A 24,931-nucleotide genomic window follows, 5' to 3' on the forward strand; every position below is an offset into this window, starting at 1 on the left:
GAGGAATGTCTGACATTGAGGTCCATGTGCTTCCACTGGGCTCCACTGTCTCCATATAGGTGTGTCTGGGAGGACCAGGTGGGTTCTGTTCAGAGCATCAAGGATGGGACTTGGCGAGGTGGAGAGAGTGAAGGGTACACCAGGCAGAAGGGAGGACCTAGTTCTGCCATTAACTAGCTGGATCATAGGGTTTAACTAGTAAACTAGCTATATTTGTGGGGCTAAAAACAAGGTGTGAAAAGCCCTTAGCATGGTGTGTGAGACACAGCCCAGGAAAATAAAGAGCCCCAGACAGAGAAGTAAGGCTTGCAGGTTTTAATGTTTCATGCTTGTTAACAGAGCAGTCTCAGGGAGCTCCCCTGAGAATCTGCCCTGAGCTTAGAAGCACTTCCTGTGGACGATGGAGGGCCCTGCCTCGTCATACTCTGGCTTGCTGATCCACATCTGCTGGAAGGTGGAGAGAGAGGCCAGGATGGAGCCTCCGATCCAGACCGAGTACTTCCGCTCTGGGGGAGCAATAATCTGTAAAGAGCAAATGTTGTGAATCATGGTCAGTCCCCAGGGAGCAGGGAAGGTGGTCCAGGAATCATCTCACCACACTGCTGGACTGCCCAGGAGAAGGACAGCCTCCATGGTCAGAAAGGAGCAGGAGAAAACTCGTGGTAGGTTAGTTAGACTATTACTCAAATCAAAACCCTCCTTTCCACCTTAGGCCCCTGCCCCTCCAAGAGAAGAGTGCACTGTTCCACCCTGTGACTTTGGGTTGGGCCCTGTATTTACTTTGGCCATGGGATGTCAGCAGACATGACACAGGGGCTAGAAGTGTGCTTCAGGCATGCAGGCAGGTACCCTCTCTCGTGCCTCTGCCATCGTCACGAGAAGAGCTTCCTTTGAAGAGCTGCTGGCCCTTCAGACTGGGCCCCACAGTGAGAACTGTTCCCCTGATCTGAGTTGCTTGGACCTGCAGAGCTGCTGCCTAGCCAAGCTGGACCTAGATCAGCTGACTCCCAGCTGACCTCCAGATGTAGGAGCAATAAAAGCTTATTGTAATGTCCCTGAGATTTCATAGTCGCTGTTATGCAGCAATAGCTGACCAATGCAAACAGCTATAAAGGCAGTGCTGTTCTATTCTTGCCTGGAGTTTGGATGCCTGGGCAGTTTGGGCTGGGATCCCTGCATTCCTGTGTCTGAGCCAGTCTACTCAACAGTCACTCGTTTCAGAGAAGTGCTCAAATTCATATATACGTCATTCATCCTTGCCACTGGGAGTCCTGAGTTTGGCCTTTAGAAATTGGTTATCATGTCCAGCAACTTTGGACTCCACCTAAAAGTGGATCCAGAATGACTGTTACTCTTCAACTAATTCCGATTTCTACAGGGACTAAGAACTCAGTGCCAGAACAAATCATACACAAAACTGATTTTTTTTTTTTTGTCTCCTAAGAATCTCGGTACATATTTCCTAAATTGCAGAGCATCATGGAATTGCAGGATAAGTAGGGTCTTTAGGAGCTATCTTATGATTCAGGCAGACAAAAGTTGCCTCATTGCTTCCTTGACAGACACCTCAATGACTGGCACAGCCACTAGGAAGGTTACAGAGTTTATTGCCAGGCAGTTCTAGTCGTGAGAAAACTCTGGGTTGTCTTGAGCAGGAGGCCCTGAATCTCAGCCCCACTGCCACCGCACATCCCTTCTTCCCTATCCCCACCTCCCCCAGTGCCTCTACACACATCTTGCTGCACAATCTGGCTGGGGTGTTCGTACCCGCACACACACCCCTGGGCACATTTGGTCACTCTATTTCCCCTGCCTGCAGTGCCCCTTCCCCTCCTCTGGGCTTGTTTAAGCCCTTCTTCCATTCATCATGTCCACTACTTAGATCCTAAACTTGAAGGCCGACACATATGACTAAAGTCAGGGCAGTGGCTCATGAATTGGGATATGCATCAATTCACTGGTGTCCCTGTATCCGTGTAGGTGATGGGGGCATCTCATACCTATCGAACCGGACTCTGCGGGTGATGCTAGGTGCAGTACCCTGACACACGGCCCCGCCCAGGCCTGGCACAGTGTCCCCCATGTGGCAGGCCTCAATCAGCATGGCTGCTCCAGTGGCTCTGGGTGAAAAGAGCCCACAGGTTCTCCCCTGCTTGCTGGTGGCCCGCTCTGCTTCCCTGAGCTGAGCACCATCTGCTAGGCAGGTGGAAGGCGTCTGCGAAGGAGGTTCTCAGAATACTGACTGTAGAGAATACACTTCCTCAGAGCAGGCCTGCTCCCCAGACACCAACTTTAATGTGAGACTTTGTAGCTTTCAGCCTATTTGTTATCTCTCTCCTTCGCCCAGCTCTTTCTAACCCTGCTAGCAGCCAAGTTCCTAGGAGCCCTAAGCATGTCTGTATGATTGCTTCGGGACGGGGGCAGGGGTCAGGGAGAAGCAGTAAGACAGATGAGCCCCTGTTCTGATGAGGCCTCTGAGGTGAGAAGCAACATGGGAGGGCTGTGGCCAAGATGGGACAACAGGTCAGAGGCTGTCCGGGAATCCGGGAAAATCCCTGTGAGTCTGAACCAGCAGCCTGTCATCTGGCCAACATTCTCTCTTTGGAAATTTCACCTTCCTCTGTGGTGATGCCCAGGTCCTTTTTAAAATTCAAAGATGCTGTGATGTTGCCTCCTTCTTCTCTTTCCCTTCTCATTTCCTTCTCACCCCCCTCAGCTTCTCTTCATCCCAAATTCTTTTACCTTCTTCTGGTATGGCATCTGTCCAATTATGTTTGAGAGCCCAAGCTAAATGTGTCTCCAGCTCATCAGCATCCAAGGAACATAATCCCCCGAGATGAAATCTGTCTCAGGCCAGGACGAGGGTGCACCCAGGGGACTACCAAGCTACAGGCCTGGCAGCCTGACTAGGGACCTCTCCCAAGTAGAAAGGTATTTGTACAACGAGCTGGATGAGGGACCCAGGGCAGGACCCACCTTGATCTTCATGGTACTGGGGGCCAGGGCTGTGATCTCCTTCTGCATCCTGTCAGCAATGCCAGGGTACATAGTGGTACCCCCGGAGAGGACGTTGTTGGCGTATAAATCCTTGCGGATGTCAATGTCACATTTCATGATGGAATTGTAAGTCGTTTCATGAATGCCAGCTGACTCCATGCCTAGCGGAGATCAGAATATCTAGTCAGCATCCACCACCCCACACCTGCTGCTCCTCAAGCGCCCCTCCTGTTGTTGCAGCTACCCTTGTTCAGACCCTTAATCACCTGCCTGATGGATTACAAGGTCGGACCCTCCACTGGTCATCGCCCTGCCTTTAGCTCGCCCCTGCTCTGATTGGTCTTTCACATTGTTGCCCGAGGTATGTTTCTAAAGAAACACTTTCATTGTATCATTTTTTTCTGCATAGCTTTATTGAGATAGAATTCATGTACCATAATAGTCACCCTTTTAAAGTGTATAGTTTAGTAGTTTTTAGTATATTCACAGAGTTGTGCAACCATCACCACAATCTAATTTTAGAACATGTTTAACACCTCAAAAATAGCAGGGAGGGTATAGCTCATGCTTAGCATGCACAAGGTCCTGGGTTCAATCCCCAGTACCTCCTCTAAAAATAAAGAAATAAATAAACCTTATTACCTGCCCCCACCAAATAAATAAATAAGTTAATCAAAAATAATCTCGGTACCCATTAGCAGACACTCTCCATTTTCCACTCCACCCCTTCGTGACCACTTCACCACTTAGACAACCACTAATCTATTTTCCATCTCTAGAGATTTGCCTATTTTGGACATGTCATATAAATGGAACCATGTAACGCTTGTCCTTTTGTGTCTGGCTCCTTTCACTTAGCATAATGTTTGCAAGGTTCACCCATGTTATAGCCAAATTATAATTCCATGGCATGGATATACCCATCATGTTACCTTGACAGTCCCCCACTGCCTGCAGGTTGACAGCTAGCTACCTTAGCCTGGCGCCCAGATCTTCCACAGTAAAAAGTTTGCATGCCAAACCATCTCATGCCCACCTATCTGGCCTCCCCCACTTCCAGTCCTTTTTCCATGTGATGTAATTCCATACCGTAGACAGAGGAATCTTCCTAAAGTGAAAAACTGACTTTGCTACACTGCTGCCTAGAAATGTCCAGGTGAGTATTCCATCGTATATATATATATATATATATATATATATATATATATAGTGTGTGTATGTATATGTATCACATCTTCTTTATCCAATAATAAAAAAAAGCTTCCAGGGGACTGCATTGCTGATATGATTAACCCCCATGGTCTTTGTGTGGCCCAGTGGCTCTCTCCAGTTTCCTCTGTGTGCAAACACACACACACACACACACGTGACCCATCATGTCCCACACAGAACATGACTTTTCACTCCTCTGTGCTTTGCACATACCTTTCCATCTGCCTTGCATGCCATTCCTCACTCTGCACTCCTCTCATCCCCAGATACCATAAAATGATACTTATTCTTCAAGGCTCTGTTCAAATATTCACCTTCTCTGAGAAGCCCTCCCTGGTTTCTTAGGCCGATAGCACTTTGTCCAGTTTGCTGTTTACCACTACACTGTAAGTCAACCTTTGCTTACAGGCCCTTCTCTCATCCACTCCTCAAGAAAGTAGTTGTCCTTGTATTAAATACTATCTTTTTTAATCCTTGCGGCAACCCTATCTGGTAGTACGATCATGATTTCCACTTTAGAGGTAAGAAAACTGACGTTTGAAAAAGTAACATGTCCAAGGTGACAGGGCTCAAAGGAGCAGAATCAGGACTGAAACCAGGTCTGACCCATCCTGTTTACTGTACAGGTTTCAGACCCCATGACCTAAATGTTGAGGGATCCAAGTGGGGCTTTGTGATTTAACCTCATTCTTAGTTTCATGTTCTATCCCCTACCCACCTTTTCCTTTATTTTGATTTCCTTGCCCTTTTATTTAAAATTGAAATTTATCTAGTTGTATTGCTCGTGTATTTCTGGCCCTTCCTGGAAAAATATCGGCTATGTGTAACCGATAAACAGTGCACGTGGCCCCTGGTAATTCTCTCTCCGACCCCGCCCTCCCGCCTGGCAGGGACCAGGGCAGCGCCTCACCGATGAACGAGGGCTGGAAGAGGGTCTCGGGGCAGCGGAAGCGCTCGTTGCCGATGGTGATGACCTGCCCGTCAGGCAGCTCGTAGCTCTTCTCCAGGGAGGAAGAGGAGGCCGCCGTGGCCATCTCATTCTCAAAATCCAGGGCCACATAGCACAGCTTCTCCTTGATGTCACGCACGATTTCCCGCTCGGCTGGAAAGAGTAGGAACCACAGAGAGCAGATACTCAGTTCTGTTAGTTTGATTGTCCCACTGTGATGGCCATGAAAACATCCCGCTTACTTCTCCTTTGGACTCAGTCTCAGGATGAATGTTAATGCCTTCATTCCTCTTTCTAAAGTGGAATTTCAAAATCTTGCTTCCCACGGAAACCTTTGCAAATGCTTTTCATCTTTCTCCCATCACTCTGCCCTGATGTAGCTGCAGCCTCCCTGAGGGCCTGGAAGGACACATTTCCCCTCTAGGTGGAGGCTTAGATGCTGGGATCATACAGAATCTAGGAAGACCCCTACCTAAGCATTCTTCCTGCCCAGGGGGCTGCTTCCCCTTAGAAATTCAGGCTTTATTTATTCCATTTGTCCTCAGACAAACCATAGATGCCCCCTAAATAATGGAAGGCACCACCAGATCCTTACCACCATTCAGGCCCATAAAAACTTGCTCTGATCCTAGTGTGGACGTAGACAGAGGTGGCAGGTCCCCGGAGAGGGAGGGGGTGCTGTGAAAAAGCACTTTAAGGAGGGCGAAGCTGAGTGCTGCTTAGGACAAGAAAGTGTAAGCCTTGTCCTTCTCCCCAGGGTGTCTTGGTCGGGAACATTCCTCCTTAAATAAGGCTGCCTTGACTACCTGGTCTTGTCCAGATAGTCCAGGGGCGCAACCCCAGACCAGGGCCTCCCTGTCTACCCTAAGGGAGTTTGAGGACCCAGGACCACCGACTTCTCATTAGTCCTGAGCACCTCTGGTCCTAGATCACATGTGATTCTGAGCTCAAGTCCAGTCCAGAAGAAGCTGGATACCTGTGGTCACAAAGGAATAGCCCCTCTCTGTGAGGATCTTCATGAGGTAGTCCGTGAGGTCGCGGCCGGCCAGATCAAGGCGCATGATGGCGTGCGGCAGCGCGTAGCCCTCGTAGATAGGGACGTTGTGGGTGACACCATCCCCTGAATCCAGGACAATGCCTAAGGACAGAGGGGATAAGGACCTATGAAAACCTTTATGTTTCTTTCATCTGCCTCTTTCTGGGACCTGTTACCAAATGCAATTCTGCTACCATATTTTTCTTTAGCAGCTAGAAAATTCACCCACTGTGAGAATCATCACTCATATTTCTTTGGTGTACATCAATTTTTGTGTGTGTCAGTTTATTCTCCCCAGTGAGACTGTAGTCTTCTGGAAGACAAGTAAAATGTCTCCTCTTCCTCTATTCCATGTCACAGAAGTGCACACTTGTCAACTGGCATCTAGGATGCACCTCCGCTAAGCAAGGCTGGATAAGTTGCATATTCTTCAGGCATCAAATAACACATGTGCCCATGCAGTTAGAATGTTAGCTCTAAAACGACAGTAAAAACCAGCTTGAAAAAACAACATTCTCTACTGATGAACCTTTTAGTAAACCGAGAAGGGAAATAAGTTTTCTCAATATGATAAGAAATCCCTCTAGATCCAACAGCCACAGCATAATTGACGGGGGAAACACTACAATAGTGTTGTTGTATGATTATTATTGAATAGTGTCCTGCATGTTCTAGCCAACGCAATAAGACAGAAAATAGAAGTAACAGGTATTGTTATCAAGGGAAACAGAATTTTCATTGTTTGCAGACGATATGGTTGTATACCTAGAAGACCTCAGAGAATCAACTGAGAAATCGTCAGAGTTAATAAGAAGGTTCAGTAAGGGCCAGATCCCAAATAAATATCCAGAGACCAGTAGCTTACTCTTACACAAGGATGTTGATCACAGCATACTGTATAAAAAAAAAAAACAAAAAACCCTGGAGATAACCTAAAAGTTCAGCAATAGAGAAATGGTAAAATAATTAAATAAATCTTGGAACCATCGTACAATGAGTACCACGTGGCCGTTAAACACAACATTCACAACGTACAGCCAAGCGCAAAGAGCAGGATACCGAACTGTATATACTCTGTATTTCCCCATCACTGTCCTTATCACCTGCAGCAAAATTAGCTTTTACTTTTGTCTCTCCTCCACGAGGCTGTTAGCTCCATAACAGCTGGGTCTGTCTCATTTGTCAGTGTGTGCCCATGGCCTGATGCAGTGTTTGGCATGTGGTAGGGAGTAAGGGAAAATATTTGCTGAACGAATGAATAAAAGGGTAAACCAATGAATACGTGAATGAACGTTTAAATGATGTTCATGGAAGTGGTCAAGTCCCTATTAAAAATTGCTTTGTTTCCCTGAGCACCTGTCTCTACCAAGGCTGCATCCTACTTACACATCCACCATCACAGGTTCTGCTGCTGCTGCTTCATGAGCAGAAACATTCCAGTACTGCTGGAAAGTGTGTTTAAGCTCCAGGCTGACTGCGGGGAGGGAAGTGGCCCTTGCCTAGTCATGGTTTGTTCCTGTAAACTCTTTCCGGCTATACTGGGTAGACTCACATCTGCATTCTACCTGGGTTTCCCTTCTGTTATCCCTAACCGAGGTTTTCCTTGGTAGCTGCCCCTTAGATTCTTCTGAACAGGAACCTCTGCAGGAGCCCAGCTTTCCCTTCCTGCCCCTCTAGTCAGAAAGGGAGCGGATTACAGTGCTACTCACCCGTTGTGCGGCCGGAAGCATAGAGGGAGAGCACGGCTTGAATGGCGACGTACATGGCGGGGACATTGAAGGTCTCAAACATGATCTGAAAGGACAATGCAGACGGGAAGACTGGCAGAAATCACAGCACCTCTTGGCCCACAGAACGGCTTGTGATTTTGTTTAGAGCAGAACTGTGCCTATTTACCCCACTCCCACGTCCTACAGTGTCTGGCATGGACTACACACGCAGCAGGTCCTCAAACAACTCTGCTGCATTGATGCACGAACCGGAGAAAGGGCCTGGCCAAGCATCCCTGTTGCATTCTTGTGTCAGTGCTCAAGTCTTCCCGGCCTCTTACCTGCGTCATCTTCTCCCTGTTGGCCTTGGGATTTAGGGGGGCCTCCGTGAGCAGAGTTGGGTGTTCCTCGGGTGCTACCCGCAGCTCATTGTAGAAGGAGTGGTGCCAGATCTGGGTGGGACAAAAGTCAGATGAGTCCAGCAGGCTCCCAGTGGGCTGGAAAATTCCGATGGACATGCCCAGGCTGGGAGAGTATGGTACAAATTTTCTCAGAATGGACTGGATCTGGAGAATAGGCTTGTCAGTCCCGGAAATTTCTTTTTGTGGGGCGGGAGACGTGGTCATTAGGTTTGTTTGTTTGTTTGTTTGTTTGTTTATTTATTTATTTATTTATTTATTTATTTGAAGGGAGGAGCTGGGGATTGAACCAAGGACCTTGTGCATACTAAGCATATGCTCTACCACTGAGCTATACCCTCCCCATCCTGGGAATTTCTGATTGACCTTCAGAGGCTATATTCCTTCTCAACAGGGCCCCAGACAGGACTCAGACTTGGGGCCAATAGACTTAGCATGTTGATTATTTCCACCTGAACTTGCCTCCTCTTTATTCTTCTCCCTTCTCGCTCCTGCTCTGTGCCCTGGGGGGCCAGGCCCATTGCAGCTCTCTGGTTCCTGGCTGTGTCTGGCTGATGGAAGATACCAGCAAGAGGCTGGAGAGTGGGAGGAGGGAGAAGGGAAGAGGGCAGGGGTCCTCCTGGCAGCGATGTGGCCGTCCTTGAGCACAGCTCCTCTTGGGCAGCCCCTCTTCAGGCTCCAGCTGTCACTGAACCCTGGTGACGCTGCCCTTGCCCCATTCAGCCTTACAACCATAAGAGCTTCCTCTGTTGCTAGTATTTGGGTGCCTCCACATCCCTCTCTGGTTCCCTAATCCTGCTGACACCTCTGTAAGTCGTCCTTCCTTAAATTAATTTCAAAACCCCAGCTCGGTGTCTATGATTTCCTGCTGAAACCTGACAGATATGCGTGAACTTTCACTTAAGACTTTTCAGCTTGGATAATTCCTCGTTGTCGGGTGCTGACCTGTGCATCACGGAATGTTCAGCAGCATCCCTGACTCCCACCCACTAGGTGCCAGTAGCATCTCTCCAGCTCAATGAGCGACAATAATCTCCAGACATGGCCAAATGCCCGCTGGGAGGCCAAATCGCCCTGGCTGAGAATCACCGCTGCAGAGGCAGTGATTTCTTTGCTCTGTGCCCAGTTCCCTCTTCAGCGACACAGAGGGATTCGGCAAAGAGTGGCAGGGACATAGGGCTTTGACTTCCTCAGAGGTGGGGCACGGGGCCCTTTGAGTCCATTGTACCCGTATATTCATGGACCCTCGCTTTGTGCTAGGATGGTGCTGAGCGTGATGAAGGCAGACAGGAATCAGACACAGCCCCGAGATCTTAGTTTCAAAGTCTGGAGAGGAGACAGGCAGTGGAAAAGACAAAACACAAAGACACATCCAGATTTAAGTGAAGGAAGAGGCAGGAGAAGTTCATTTTCTGGGAGATTTGAGTGGGCCCTGAAGGCAAAGGAAGGTCTGCAGAGACCGAGAAAGGCATCTTGAGAGCAAATGGCACAAGGGGAGGCCTGGACTGTGGAAGGCGCCCAGGAGACATGCGGGAGATGGCAACAGGTCTCAGTCAGGTGATGTCAGAATTTCCTCAGATGTGGGTCCCTGACGCTTTGTATCAGAATGACCTGGGACAGGTGTTACAGCTGCAGGTGCCTAGGCTGTATCCCAGACCCACGAATCAGAATCTCCGGGTGCTGGGACCGAGCGTCTGCACTTGATTTTCTTTCATTTTGGGGAGATTTTATAAAGCACTTGAAAGATTAAAGATGTTGACAATTTTAAAATCAGAGAAATATTTTTAAGAGGAATAAAAATTCCCCATATTTCCATCACCTACTAATGAACGTTCTGGCCTTTTCCTTCTCCCTAATCTTTCATCTTAATGTATTTTCAAATGTATTATTATTACCATTTATTTACTTTACATACTTTCACTTATTTGTTATTCACTCTTGTTATACTTTTATGCTTAATTTTGTTTCCTGTCACTTTCAGTTAATATAACATAAATAACTTTCTTTTTCATGGAAAATATTTATTTTTAATAAATTGAACAAAAATTTATTTTTAAGGCTTATGCAACATTTTTCATATAGTTCACCATCAAATATTTAATCACAGTGCTATTCAAGGTATCTGATTTTTGCTTATAAATAATCCTATGATAGCCATCTTTGTGTATATTATATTTTCTTTTTTCTTTTCAGGATGTTTTCCAAAGAAAAAAGTTCTGAAAGTAGAATCACGGGGCTAAAGAGCATGGCAGTTGGAAAACCTTTCGATTTCTATTACCCACAAAGAGGCTAAATTGGTCTTTAGTTCAGAATATGAAGACACCTGTTTTATCCTTTCCTGCATTTAGTTTTCTCACTCTTAAAATATGAAATGGATTGATAGGTAAAATAGTTTTTTTTACTTTGCATTTTAAAATAAGTTTTAAAAATAATTTTTCAAAGAAGTTTAAACTTTTCCAGACTGTCAGCTTTTGATAATTTCTTTTTGGCCAATTATCAGGTTATGTCCCTTGATTACCTGTCTGGTGGAGAGTTAGTGTTTTTAATTATCAATTGACAGAAGCTGTTTATATTAATCCTCCATTGCATTTGTTGTGAACATTAAAAAAATTTTTTTTATTGAAGTAGTCATTTACAGTGTGTCAATTTCTGGTGTACAGCACAATGTCCCAATCACGGACACACATCCACGCATTTGGTGAACATTGTTTGTAATTTGTTGTTTGCCTTTACATTTGGTTTTACTTTTTCACATATCAACCAGAAGTTATGATATTTAAGAGATCATATCTGTCATTCCTTTTCTTTTCTAAAATTTATTTATTTATTTATTTGTTTTTAGGTTTTCTCTTTTTCTGCTGTTCTTTGGGGGGATTCCATCAGTTTTTTAAAATTTATTTTCAAAATTTTATTTATTTATTTATTTAAGGTTTTCTCTTGCTTTTTTGGGGGGGTAAGTAATGAGGTTTATTTATTTATTTATTTATTTATTTATTTATTTATTTATTTATTTATTTAACAGAGATACTGGGGATTAACCCAGAATATAGTCCAGTCGTGTGTGCTAAACATGCCCTCTGCCACTGAGCTCTATCCTCCCCCCTTTATCATTCTTTTTCCCTACAACTTCTTTCACCGGGAGTTTAATAAATACTCGCACTTACTATATTGTATCCTTTATCATTTGAATTTTTATATCTAACTTTTATATTCAATCGATATTTGTTGGATGAAACCGTACGAGGTAAGGTCAATAAATAGATTCCCCGTCCCCCAAATAACTCATCGGCTGTCACAGAACAATTCATTAAATAATCCTTTTCTCCCATCTGGTGTTGGAAGTTTCACTTACCATGTATTTCCTTTTTACCTCTGTATTAGTACCAAATCATTTGATTTTTTGTAACTCTACATTATATTTTAATGTTTGGATGTGGCAAGTCTCCTCTCATAGTTTTTCTTATTCACTTTACTCTCATAGGTTTTGCCTTATTTATTTCCCCACCCTTTATGATTATCGTGCATAATTAAAACTTGTGATATTTTTGGTCAAACTCACAGAAGCAGAGAGCAGAGTGCTGGTTTCCAGGAGCTGGGGGAAGGGAAAGTGGGGAGAAGTTGGTCAAGGGGTCCAGGGTTTCAGTTATGTAGGTGGGTAAATTCTGGTGAGCTTGGTGACTCTAGGTAACCTTGCTGCCCTGTACACTTGAAATTTGCTAAGACGGTAAGTCCCAAGTGCTCTCAGTACAAGAAAAAAAACCAACTATGTGAGGTGGTAGATACGTTAATTAGCTTGAATATGGTGACTGTTACATAATGTATACACGTATTAAACCATCAAGTTGTGTACCTTGAATATATACAATTTTAAACATTGTGGGATTTTTATTAGAATGGCAATGAGACTATAAATTAATTTGAGAAGATTTGATAGCTTTACCCTATTTGTGTTTTCTTTTAAGGCACATAATATATTTTTAGGGCTTCCTTTAAAGAGTTCATATTACTATGGTGAATAAAACACTTTGTCTGTTATGTTTTTGAGTTAGATAGATTGTTTGATATTGTTCAATATATATGAATAATATGTACCATTTATTGAGCATTAAGTATGTTCCATGCTTTGCGGTTATATTAAGTATTTGCCCAGCTCAACCTACAAAGCACCCAAAGAGGAAAGTATTTTTATCTCCACAAATAAGGAAGCCAAGGCTCAGAGAGGGGGATTTGCTCCCAGATCTCCTCGCCACTCACTCCAGGGTCTGTGCTCTTAACTGTGAAGCAAACGCTATTGTATTTTACCAATTTATCTCACATCCCGAGTTTACTGAATCTAAGATTTAGAGAAAAGTATATGTGAAGCATAGATTTCAAACCAACTTTTCTTTATTCCCTGTTGCAATCTGCTCAGTAAGCTCTGTATCACATTTCAAAAAGCGGTCATTGCAGAAACAAGAACTCTCAGACAACCGTCAGCAGAAATTATCAAAAGAATATCAGAAAGGCTCTATTAGTATTTTGCACACATGATTTTGTTCAACACAAGCTGCCATTTAAAAATTACCCCTCTAACAAAGGAGGCAAGAATGGAATACAATGGAATAAAGACAGTCTCTTCAGCAAATGGTGTTGGGAAAACTGGACAGCAGCATGTAACGCAATGAAGCTAGAACACTCCCTTACCCCATACACAAAAATCAACTCAAAATGGATCAAAGACTTAAACATAAGACAAGATACAATAAACCTAGAAGAAAATACAGGCAAAACATTATCTGACATACATCTCAAAAATGTTCTCCTAGGGCAGTCTACGCAAGCAATAGAAATAAAAGCAAGAATAAACAAATGGGACCTAATGAAACTTACAAGTTTCTGCACAGCAAAGGAAACCATAAGTAAAACAAAAAGACAACCTACGTCTGGGAGAAAATTTTTGCAAATGAAACTGACAAAGGCTTGATCTCCAGAATATATAAGCAGCTCATATGACTTAATAAGAAAGAAACAAACAACCCAATCCAAAAATGGGCAGAAGACCTCAACAAGCAACTCTCCAAGGAAGAAATACAAATGATCAATAGGCACGTGAAAAAATGCTCAATATCACTCATTATCAGAGAAATGCAAATCAAAACTACAATGAGGTATCACCTCACACCAGTCAGAATGGCCATCATTCAAAAGTCCACAAATGACAAATGCTGGGGAAGCTGTGGAGAAAAGGGAACCCTCCTACACTGCTGGTGGGAATGCAGTTTGGTGCAGCCACTATGGAAAACAGTATGGCGATTCCTCAAAAGACTAGGAATAGACTTACCATATGACCCAGGAATCCTGCTCCTGGGCATATATCCAGAACCAACCCTACTTCAAAATGACACCTGCACCCCAGTGTTTAGCAGCACGATTTACAATAGCCAAGACATGGAAACAGCCTAAATGTCCATCAACAGATGACTGGATAAAGAAGCTGTGGTATACTTATACAATGGAATACTATTCAGCCATAAAAACCAACAACATAACACCATTTGCAGCAACATGGATGTTCCTGGAGAATGTCATTCTAAATGAAGTAAGCCAGAAAGAGAAAGAAAAATACCATATGAGATCGCTCATATGCAGAATCTAAAAAAAATAAATACAAAACAGAAACAGACTCATAGACATAGAATACAAACTTGTGGTTGCCAAAGGGGTAGGGGGTAGGATGGGACAGACTGAGATTCCAAAATGTAGAATAGATAAACAGCATTATACTGCATAGCACAGGGAAACATATACAAGATCTTGTGGTAGCTCACAGCGAAAAAAATGTGACAATGAATATATGTATATTCATGTATAATTGAAAAATTGTGCTCTACACTGAAATTTGACACAACATTGTAAAATAACTATAACTCAATTTAAAAAATGTTAAAAGTAAATAAATAAAAAAGTTACCCCCCACACACATCTTCTGACACACACAAAAACAACTTCTAGAAATCCCTAGAGATTCCTACTTAAAATTTTCACTAGAGAAGCATCGTAATAATACAGCATCGATGCACCACCTATCTGAGGTCATGATGGGGAAAATAAAAGGAAAAAGCTATTTGCTTTTCTAGAGGCAGCAGCATGTTTTAAAGAAGGATAAGCACTGGGCTGGAGTGAAAGATGCAGGAAAGGATGAAGCTGGAACTTAGGAGGGACCCAGTCCTCAGATGCCAGGCGGTGAGTTAGGAACCTACTGTTAGTGAGCAGCGCCTGAAGGGTCCGACCAAGGAGGTGAGTCTGTTTTCAGAAAGATAACTTTGCAGCAATGCAGAAAATGACTTGGGTGAGTGAGGCAGGAGACTGGGCAATCAGTCAGGAAGCCATTGCAGTCGTCCAGTGAGAGATGTTGGCAGCCGAGGCTGAAGAAAGGCCGTGGGGATGGCCAGGGAAAAAAGAAGGATATGAGAAGTATTTTAGAGCAAGAGTTAACAGGGCTGAGGCCTGCGGGATGTGAGGGTCGTGATGGCACACCGTCATTAGAGGGGGGTCCGCCCGTACCTTCTCCATGTCATCCCAGTTGGTGATGATGCCGTGCTCAATGGGGTATTTGAGAGTCAGGATCCCTCGCTTGCTCTGCGCCTCATCCCCCACGTAGCTGTCCTTCTGGCCCATTCCCACCATCACGCCCTGCGATGCAAAGGGGAGGGAAGGAGAGCGGAATTGGCTGAGGGCTCCACCTGGGGGGATTTAGGCATCGGAAGGTCTCCAAAGGAAGGTAAAGGCAGGAAAAATGCCCTGTTCCTCTGGAAACAGGACCAGAGACAAGGATGGGGCAGATACTGAGGATGTGGAAATGGCGGGAGAGACGGCAGAGGATTTCTGCGGGCCGGTCTCCCTTCTCCCCCCTAAAACAGCGTCGTTTTCTGAGCGAGAACAGGTAGCATCCATCCACGTCGTCCTCGTGACCTTACCTTACTTCACACGCACGCAGCGCACGCACGCACACACGCACACACAGCCCCGCAGAGACTCCACGACGGACGCAGTGCTTCCTCCCAGCAGCTCACAGCCTCGGGTCCTGCTGAGCACACACCTGGTGGCGAGGGCGCCCCACGATGGAAGGGAAGACAGCCCGGGGGGCGTCATCTCCTGCGAAGCCAGCCTTGCACAGGCCGGAGCCGTTGTCACACACGAGCGCGGTGGTTTCCTCTTCACACATGGTGAGTGTGGCCGAGTGAATCGGGGGCTGGAGCGCCTTGGGGGACTGGGGAGGAGAGAGAGAGCCGGCCACTTGTCAGAATCATGTTGGAGAGTTTTCTTGGCTTTGGGGCCTGACTGTTGGCAACCAATAGTTCCGGGAGGGACCAGGGTGGCCCTGGCCCCTCACTCTCTGGCATTGGGACCTCTCACCTCCACCCTGCCATTTGGGGCAGAATTGTGTGCCCCCCCAATTTCTATGTTGAAGTCCTAACCTCCAGTAGCCCAGAGAGTGACTGTATTTGGGGATAGGGCCTTTAAAGCGGTAATTAAATTAAAATGAGGTCATTTCCCAATATGACTGGTGTCAAATACACCTAATTCAATAGAACTAAATTGGAACACAGACACACAGAGAGAAAAGAAAAGACCATGTGAAAACACAGTAAGAAGACAGTCTTCTACAGGCCAAGGAGAGAGACCGCGGAAGAAACCAGCCCTGCTGACACCTTGATCTCAGACTTCTGGCCTCCAGAACTGTGGAAAAAATAAATTTCTGTTGTTAAGCCACCCACTCTGTGGTCTTTTGTCATGGCAGCCCCAGCAAACGGATCCATCTGCCTCTTAAAGACTGAAGTGGTGATGAAGCTTCAATGCAATGCAGAGAATCTCTAAAAGACTTAAAGTTTAGAAAAGTTTAAAAATTGCCAATACATAATTAAGAATTATTATTTAGTATGTAAAAGAACTCTTACATCAGTAAGAAAGAAGGAAATAGCCCCAAAAGGGAAAAAAAAAGACAAGAAATAGATAATTGACAGAAAAGGAAATACAAATATCCAACAATTACATGAAAAGTTGACTAGCCTCACTGCTTACCAGGAAGCATGAATGAAATAAGATCATTTTCACCCATTGTATTGTTAAGATTCAAAGTTTTATCATAGGTGTTGGCAAAGGTGGGAAAACCAGCAGTCTATAATCAGAGGAACAACCTAGTACTACCCAAAGGTGCCCTGAGGGATGCTGTACCGAAGTTAAGAGAAGGGCCAGGCAGATCGACACGAACTAATATGGGTAGACTTCTAAACCACTCCACTGTGTGATCAAAAGCAAGCTGCAGAATAGAATGTTCAGCATAAAACCATCTCAGTTCTTTTTAAAGCCCCAAACAATATTTTGTATTTTCCATACTTTTCTTTTTGTGGATGTGAACCCATAGGAAAAAATTCTGGGAAAAAAAAAAATCTAAGAATGAGTGTAATGATTACCTCTGGAGGTGGGAAGGGGACCGGGAGGGGAAGGGTCGTAATGTTAACATTTTTGACAAGGAGAGTGTATCCAGGTACAGTTTAGAATTAAAACCAATCCTAATATGTCATTAAGGACAAAAAGAGGCAGTAGTTACAGGTAAAATGTACACTAAGCATAGAAGCCTGTTGAGGAGGAAGGGGGAGCCTGGGAGGAGAGAGGAAAGCCAGAGAGTTCGTGCTGGGACTCACTGGCCCTGCCGCTTCAAAGGAAGTAAAACAGGAGTCTTTCCTCCAATGCAGACCCCGGAAATGAAACGACTGCAGAGAGATGAGGGAATTAATTCTCCCAGCATCTGTGGCAGGTTTCTTTCTTTGGGCAGGGGGAGGGGGAGGGTGTAAAAAACCAGCACTTGGTGACCACAGGGCAGCAACAGAAGCTTGGGAGATGGTGTGGGGACCGCCTCCCGGCCTGGGAAGGCCCGGGCAGGCAGAATGGGAGTGGGAAGGGAAGGGCAGTGGGCAGGCTGACTGTGGGCGTCCAGAGAAGAGAGGCAGAAAAGATGCGGAAAGAGATGGCGGCTGCCGAGGATGATGTGCCCAAGCATCACTCAGAACACGCAGGAGAAGAGAGCAGCGCCACCGAAACCTGGGACCCTGGTCTCCCACGGCCTTATGTGGAAGGTGGACAGTGAAGACCATGGCCAAAGCCAAGAGGAGACAGAGCCACAGGCCTGTGAATGATATTCAGTATCTTGCAGTATGGTGAAAAAGAATATGAAAACGAATATATATATATTCATGTATGACTGAAGCATTATGCTGTACACCAGAAACTGACACAACATTGTAAACTGACTAGACTTCAATAAAAACATAGAGAGAGAGAGAGAGAAAGAAAGAAAGAAGAAGAAGAAGAAAGGCTCCCGAGAGACCGAGAAACTCTTTCACACAATTTTCAGACTAAAAGGAAGCCCTTCCCGGTGATATTCAAGCAGAGGGCACCCTAACAGGGAGGCCCACTATGACTTGTTGAATCCAGAGCTGCTCTGTCCCTGTCGACCTTCACAAGCCCCCAAGGCCATGGAGATCAAGTCCCAGCTCTCAAACTCAGCCCACAAGGCCCAGCAAGGTCTGGCCCCGCCTGTGTCTCCAGGCTCATCTCCCCTCTCGTACCCCTTGGCCTTCTCTCTCTAGCTGTGTGGGTTCTCTTAACTGTGTCATCTCCTCTCCCTTCTGGACATTTAGACACGGGGTCTGGAACACCCCCCCCCCCATTTGCTCCTCTGCCTCCTGTCACCTGTCAGTCCTCTGCATCAACACTGCATTTTCACGAGGCCTCTCCGGCCCACCCACCTCAGTTAGTGGCCCTTCTTCTTTGCCTCACAGCACCTGGAATGTGTCCCTGCAGCAATCATCTCTGCACAACTGGGCTCAGTTGTATTTCTGTAAAGGCAGGAGCTGGGTCTGCTCTTTTCTCCAGTGATTCGTCGATATGCCTAACACCCTGGCACAGGGTGGGCCCTTAAACATTTGTTTAATCAATAGCGATTAAACTCATCCAAATGAATGAGCGAATGAATCAATGGATGTCAAGGAGCAGGATTTTCAGAATAACAGAAGTCAAACAAACCTGGGTAAGAGGATACCAAGGTCTGAGGTGAGGTGGCGACTGAAGGAAAATATTTAGTTGCTCAAAACAATATCGTCTCTGGTCTGAACAGTTTCTGGATTGCAGAGAAGCTCTCTCAGCTCCCACCGTGTTAGAAGACTGGAGACATGGAGAGATAACAGGAGGCAGAGATGGCAAATATTTTCCCAGTGTTCAAAAAGGAAAAGAAGGCAGTTGTCTAAAACCTCAGATAATCTTGATGTGAAAATTAGGCACATTTCCAGAAGGTGTTATCAAAGAAAGCATCATTAAAGAAACAGTGATCTTTTGTAATTGGTAGGAATCTACCAGGAACAAATGCTGGCAGAGGAACAGCCTCCCCCTTTTTTCCCAGGACCACCAGGCTGGAAATGCAGAAGGTGGGAGATATTGAGCTCAACTTAATCTCGCCCTCTGACAAGTTCTCCCGTGATATCCCTAGCGATAAAGTCCCACGGGCTGAACAAAACATCAGGCATATTTACAGCTGCCTGCGTTACTGTCACTGAAAAGTGTTCATGGATAGGTCAGTGTCAACCTGGAGGCATCAATATGCCTCAGAGCTCCACTCTTGGTCCTTTCTCATGTGAAACTCTGATAAATGAGTTGGATGAAAATATAGAATACATGCTTAAATTTCCAGATAAAACAAATATGTTGGATGGAGGAATCAAAGTCCAAGATCTCACAAAGCAGAAGGAAATGGGAGGAATGCAATACAGTTAAATTTAATAGGATAAATACGAGGTTCTGGATGTGAGTCTAGATAACCAGACTGTGAAAGCTCTTGTTTGGCAGCTGTGAGCAGGACCTGGGGTGCTGTTGACAGTCCGCAGTGTGCTGTAGCCAAGCCTAAAAGCTAACCCCACCTCTGGGTGGAGAACTGTGTCCCGTTCTCGGGGCCACCCTCGCAGGCAGAGGTGTGGGGAGGCGGGCTTGCGTTCACTGCTGATACATGTTGAATTCTACTGCTTTTCTGAAGTGGGATTCAAACATGCTTATCAAAAGCCTTAAAAATGTTGACTCCACAAAGACACTTGTGGGAATTTATCATCGGGAAAGTACTCATCGGTGAGTGCAAAGATTGAGCCAGCAGTCAGTTTCTCACAGCTTTGTTTAAAATAATCAAAATCAGAAACAAATTGAATGCTGAAAAAAGTTATTGGATAATAAACAAGTCATTCTGTAAACTAGTTGCCAGAAACCTCCATAAGATAGAGAGCAGAATATTTAATGCAGTGGAAAAGATGCAACCATCTTCGTTAGGTAAAACAGCAGTATGTTCCGTGGTTCATTTTTGGTAAAAATGTATTTTTAATTAAAACAAAATAGGGGCCTCCCACATACATTATCTGTTTAATCCTCACAAAAGCCCTGAGGGAAGATATTTTCATTCCCATTTTACAGACAAGGAAATCAAGTCTCAAAGAAGAGAAAGGACTTAGCCCACGGGCTCCTGGCTGGGAGAGCAGGGCTGGCTGGCCCAGGACAGGTTCCAAAGCCGGGCCTGCACCTTCCCCATCACCTCAGTGAAACTCTCATGACTTCTCCATGTTTGGTGTTTTGCTTCTGCTTCCCTGTCTCTCTAGGGCTGGTGGCAGCCAAAGCCCTAAAACAAAAGGGTCTGTGTTCTTTTCTCTCTCTGAGCCCCTCCTATGCCACAACTAGGTCTAGATCTATGTGTACAGCCCCCACGCCAGCGTTTAGCACACAGTAGGTGCTCAGTGAATGTTGGATGACTGTCCCTCCACCTGCCTGGCCCTCCCTGGGTGGTCTTCTCTGCCCCCACAGGCTCCACGTCTCATGACAGCTCAGTCACGTGGGCCTGATTTAGACCCACCCAGGGACAGTGCTCTGCCCAAGCTGGTCAGCAAAGAGCTGTTTCCCTGTTCTAGCAGGGGGTCCGCCCTGAGTGGAAAAGCACCTCTAAAGCTAGAAGGCGGCTAGGAGGCAAAGCTGCACCCCTGTGACTGCCTCCCTCTGGGGTCCCGTCAGCACCCCTCTCTCGTGCCTGTCTGGCTTTCCGATGAGCCCTTTTGTCTCCGCCTGAAGTTCCCTATGCATGGAAAGAAAGAGGGCTTTGGACTTGCTTTCCAGCCGCTGAGACAAGCCACAAAGCAGCTTCAAGCTGTCAACAATGCCATTCTACAGCACTTCAGGTGGATTTAAATCTGCTTTTTCGAAGTCGGAGCCAAATGAGAAGTGTGAGGGTGGGGTGCAGGCAGGGTGAGGGGTGCTCGCCTGGAGCGGAGCCTCGACAGGGACCCCAGCTGCCCCGGGGAGAAGGGTTTGACCACGGAGCTTGGCTCTCCTGGAATGTCTCTGGCGGGAGAAACTCTAAACCTCCCTCAGCCGCTGGCTGGTAATTTGTGGCTGGACTCGAGCATGTCAGCTGAACCAGAGCCAAAGTCACTGTGGTTTCCTGGGTCACAACCGCTTTGCACTCGCAGACAGCTGAGTGAACTGTGCTGAGCTCTTTAGCATGAACTGCATCTGGGCTTCGTTGAGGATTTCACGGAGTTGGAAACATAGCTCCCCTCTCCCCAGTAACAAGCAGGAAGAATGTGCTCTCTCACTTACCCCCCTGGATGCCCCCAGGCAAATAAGAGGATGGGATGAGAGCCAGCCCCTCACTCTGAGGGAGCCGGCTTTGGCTTCAGAGTCCCCTCCCACCCTCCTTTCTTCGCCCTTCTCCTGCCTCGGGGTGCCCTCTCCCCTGGCCCCTCCCGGTCTCCCACTCTGGCCTCCAGTGCCCTCCACTGTGAAACGGGAGCCGGTGGCATTTCTCTCCCGGGATGATGGGTCGAACGAAATAATGGGAATGAAGTGCTTTATAAATTGTAAATCCCGGTCAGCACACTAACACGTGTTTTTGTGCAGCCCAGGAGCTAGGAACTTTTTTTTTTTAATTGAAGTACTATCAGTTACAATGCGTCAATCTCTCGTGTACAGCATCATGTCCCCGTCATGCATACATACATATATTCAGTTTTCATATTATTTTTCATTAAAGGTTACTGCAAGATATTGAATACAGTTCCCTAAGAATGGTTTTGATATTTTTAAATGGTTGCAAAAAAATATTCTGTTCAAGAAAGCTATACGAAAATCAAGTTTCAGTGCCTGTAAAGAGCTTTATTGGCTCACAGCCACATTTACATACCATCCATGGCTGCTAGGCTACAATGGCAGAGTTGAAGACTCACAAAACCTAAAATATTTACTAGCTTGGCCTCTACAGGAAAAGTTTGCCAAGCCCTGTTGTGAAGGGCGGCAGAAATAATTCTTAGTATCTCTGTTACTCTTCTCCATTAGAACTTGCTCCCAGACGAAGTCGGTCACACTGGGAGGAGATGGGTGAGCCACGTCCCAAATCAATGATTATGATGATCAACTGGAAGGTTGAATTCATGCCAGCTCCCAAAGACATTTTCGTTTTAGTGGAAAGTTAAAGTCAGAAAAGGAAGGCCGCTCCAATGGTAAGATTTCAAATAACAGTGGGGGAAATATCTTGGGGTGAGGATGCAAATGACAGGTAGGCAGCCTATCACAATCTGCATGTACACGTATATCCACGTGATGATTGCCGAGAAGCACTCCCACGGTGAAAAATACGTGCAGCATCTCTTATTAACTTCAGGGTGTCTTGACTTGGTTGACATACACTAATTAAATTAGAAACAGCTTCTGCCTAGTAACATTTCTGATTCCCAGGGATCTGCCCTTGAAGCCTGCTCTTCTAACGTTTACCCCAACCACTCACTGTCTCCTCCTGCTTAGCTCCAGTCCCAGCCCCCGTCCTGAGCTCCAGAGCCACAGAGCCAACTGCCTGCGGGGCATCTCCACCCCACGGCCCCTCGACTCCACCCCTGGGACTGCTGCCCTCATCCCCGTACTCTAACTGGACTGGCTCCTCAGAGAATCGCACCACTCACTCAGGATGGAGCCCAGTCCTAACACTGCGACTCTGCCCTCCTCCCTCCCCACCAAGACCCAAGCCCTCTTATTTCTGCCCCCCTTGCCACCCGGCACCACCCACTTGGGGCCACTGCCACACTGTGGTAGCAGTCTTGCCCCGTTCCTGTCCACTCTCCTCACAGCTGCCCGAGCAGTCCCTTCAGAGGGCAAGTCTCCTGCTATCACCCTTCTCTAGTCCCCCATTGCCCAATCCTTTAGTTCAGTGTATAAAGACCCAGTAATCTGGCCCTGCCCACCCTTCTGACCTTAGCTCTCCCTGCTTCCTGCCTTGAAATCTGTATCTATAATCTAGGTGTAATTGAGCCACTTAAAGTGTCCCAAAGACCATGCCTCTCTGTCCTGGGACTACCCCTTCCTCCAGGAAGCCTTCCCTGATAACTTCTAGGCTGAGTGAGGGGCTCCTCCTGGGCTTCATCCCTCTCATATATTTATCTATTCCTCTCATCTGTCTCTCCCAGTGACTACAGAAGCCCCTACACTGTCCCTAAGGCGCAGCGACAGTGCCTGGCACATAAGCGCTCAATAAATGTTGCCAGAATGAACAAAAGAAAGGAGGAAAGAAACCTAGGCTCAAGGTCATGATGTCATACTGCCCACCTTGGTTTCCCAGGCCTGGCATGTGGAATCTCTGCTCACCGCAGTTTTCCTAATGCCCAAATAACTCTGTCACAGGAATCTCCACCTCACTTCAGCCCAAGGGCCAGTCTCAAAGTCTAAACCCACTCGAGGAATAAAAGCAAGTGCTTAGAGCCTCCCTGTGCAAAGTGTGGTCCCAGACTTCAGCCTCAGCATCACCTGGGAGCTTATTCGAAATGGAAGTTATCAGGCCCCACCCTAGCCTACTGAGTCAGAATCTGGGGTTAGAGGTCAGGCAAATTTTGAATTTTAACAGGTCTTCCAGGTGATTTTGCAAGTCTGAGCACTCAGGGCCAGGACCCGACATCACCGACCTGAGCTCTTGATACGTGTGTTAGCTCACTGACTCCTTCCAACAGCGCTGCCAGGTAGATCTTATTGCTATCACTCCCCTTTTATGGGTGAGAAATTGAGGTTCTCAGTAACTTTGGTAGCTGGGCAGTCTGCCCCCAGGGCCTGCACCACTGCACCAGCCAGCCTCGGCTGGCAGGATATGTCAGCAGACTCTGATCGCAAATGTGGACACAGACTCGGTCCCATTTTCCTCTTAACTGTTTGTGTCCTTGTGTCTGTGTGTGTGTTGGGGGAGGACAGTGGCACTGGCGGGTGGTTTCACAGCTGGCGTGAGTCCTTCGGACAAGTTGCTTAACTTCTCTAGGCCTCAGTGTTCTCCTCAGAGAATGAATCAGATGGTTTCATGTTCTTTCCAGCCCTAAAACCACACAATGCCTCAGGACACTTGCCCCACCCTACTCCTGACTTTTTGCCTCCCCCAATGACCCTGGAGCCTTCAGGGCTGAGAAAACTCTTAGCCAAGCATGCATGAGAGGTCAGAGAAACCCGCAGGGGTCAGAAGAAAATACTCTCCCATCCCCAACATGACATATCAGGGACACAGGAATCATCACTGGTTTGGATTCAAATACCCCGAGGAAAGCCATTCTTCTGAAGAGCATCTGCTCCTCTAAAACAACCTCCCAGACATTCTATGCCAGGACAGAGGATATGAGGGTGTAGATCTGCACTAGCCCTGGGGAGCACCGTGAGTAGAGACCGCAGGTGACATATCCCTCCTGCCACCCAGTTAGGGAGCAGGAAGCACCATTCCAGGCTGTCCCTGCCCCAGGATGCCCCATGGCCAGAAATGCCTTTCCCTGGCAGGCAGCAGTGTGCTTGCAGGCACCACTGCACACCGAGGGCCTTGACGTGTGACCTGGGCCGGCGTCACGGAAGCCAGGCCAATCTGGAGGCGCCTCCTGCACCCAGGGGGCCAGGCGGCCCCAGAAAGGCAGAGACGAGACGGCAGAAGCAGTGCAGTACTCACCGGGTGTATGAGAGGTCCTTCTCCCAGTGACTGAGGGCTGCTGTGTCTTTGGCATAAATACCAGAGCAATATAAAACCCCAGAGGCGGATCTTCTTTAAACAGAGTCCCTAAAAAGGCCAGCTGACGGTGTGTTAGCAATATTACCATATAAGGTGGTTTTTTCAATAAATCGGCCTTAGGGGTGGGGAAGGGGGTTGGGTAGAGTGAATTATCATTTGAGAAATGTATGCAAAAGGACTCAAGAGGCAACAGTCCCGGCGCTGGCAGATTTGTCCCTTCTATGCTGCACTTGCATAAACAAAACTCGCACCAGGCCTTATAAGCTGCCCAGAGGGAGGCCAGATGCAGCTCTGCTTCCAGAGAGAGAACCATACCAAGAATGGCAGTGGGTCTCCTCCCTCCACACCTCCCCTCCCAGGCCCCGGGCTGGCCTGGGACACCCATGCAGTGTCCCCAGAGCGGGTGCAATTGTGCCAGGTCTGGTGCAAGACCAGGACAGCTGAAGGCTGAAGGGAAATGCCACCAGCACCCGGGAAAGCGATCCCGCGGGCCCTCCTCACCTGCGGCCCCTCACACAAGCTCGTAGC

At 46.6% G+C, this 24,931-nt stretch overlaps 1 protein-coding gene across 1 annotated transcript; it reads right to left on the minus strand.

Moving 5' to 3' along the window:
• Positions 1 to 300: 300 nt before the first annotated feature.
• ACTG2 (actin gamma 2, smooth muscle) lies at positions 301 to 24,498 on the minus strand. Its single transcript, XM_014551878.2, has 9 exons — positions 24,344 to 24,498; positions 15,401 to 15,571; positions 14,866 to 14,994; positions 8,245 to 8,355; positions 7,904 to 7,988; positions 6,135 to 6,296; positions 5,120 to 5,311; positions 2,977 to 3,158; positions 301 to 522 (listed from the first exon to the last, which is right to left on the minus strand). Exons 2-9 carry the CDS (start codon positions 15,524 to 15,526, stop codon positions 379 to 381), a joined length of 1,131 nt encoding a protein of 376 aa, XP_014407364.1. The 5' UTR covers positions 15,527 to 15,571; positions 24,344 to 24,498; the 3' UTR covers positions 301 to 378.
• Between the last annotated feature and the right edge of the window lie 433 nt (positions 24,499 to 24,931).

Source organism: Camelus ferus, chromosome 15 (assembly GCF_009834535.1).
Source record: "Camelus ferus isolate YT-003-E chromosome 15, BCGSAC_Cfer_1.0, whole genome shotgun sequence".
Classification (NCBI taxonomy): domain Eukaryota; kingdom Metazoa; phylum Chordata; class Mammalia; order Artiodactyla; family Camelidae; genus Camelus; species Camelus ferus.

Bases quoted from the DNA above. Each gene is read 5' to 3' on its own strand.
- ACTG2 (XM_014551878.2), bottom strand. From the start codon at position 15,526: ATGTGTGAAGAGGAAACCACCGCGCTCGTGTGTGACAACGGCTCCGGC. The intron at 7,989-8,244 runs GTAAGAGGCCGG...TTGTCCTTTCAG, and splicing joins ACAGGGAGAAGATGACGCAG to ATCATGTTTGAGACCTTCAA. The intron at 3,159-5,119 runs GTGAGGCGCTGC...GATCTCCGCTAG, and splicing joins CTTCCAGCCCTCGTTCATCG to GCATGGAGTCAGCTGGCATT.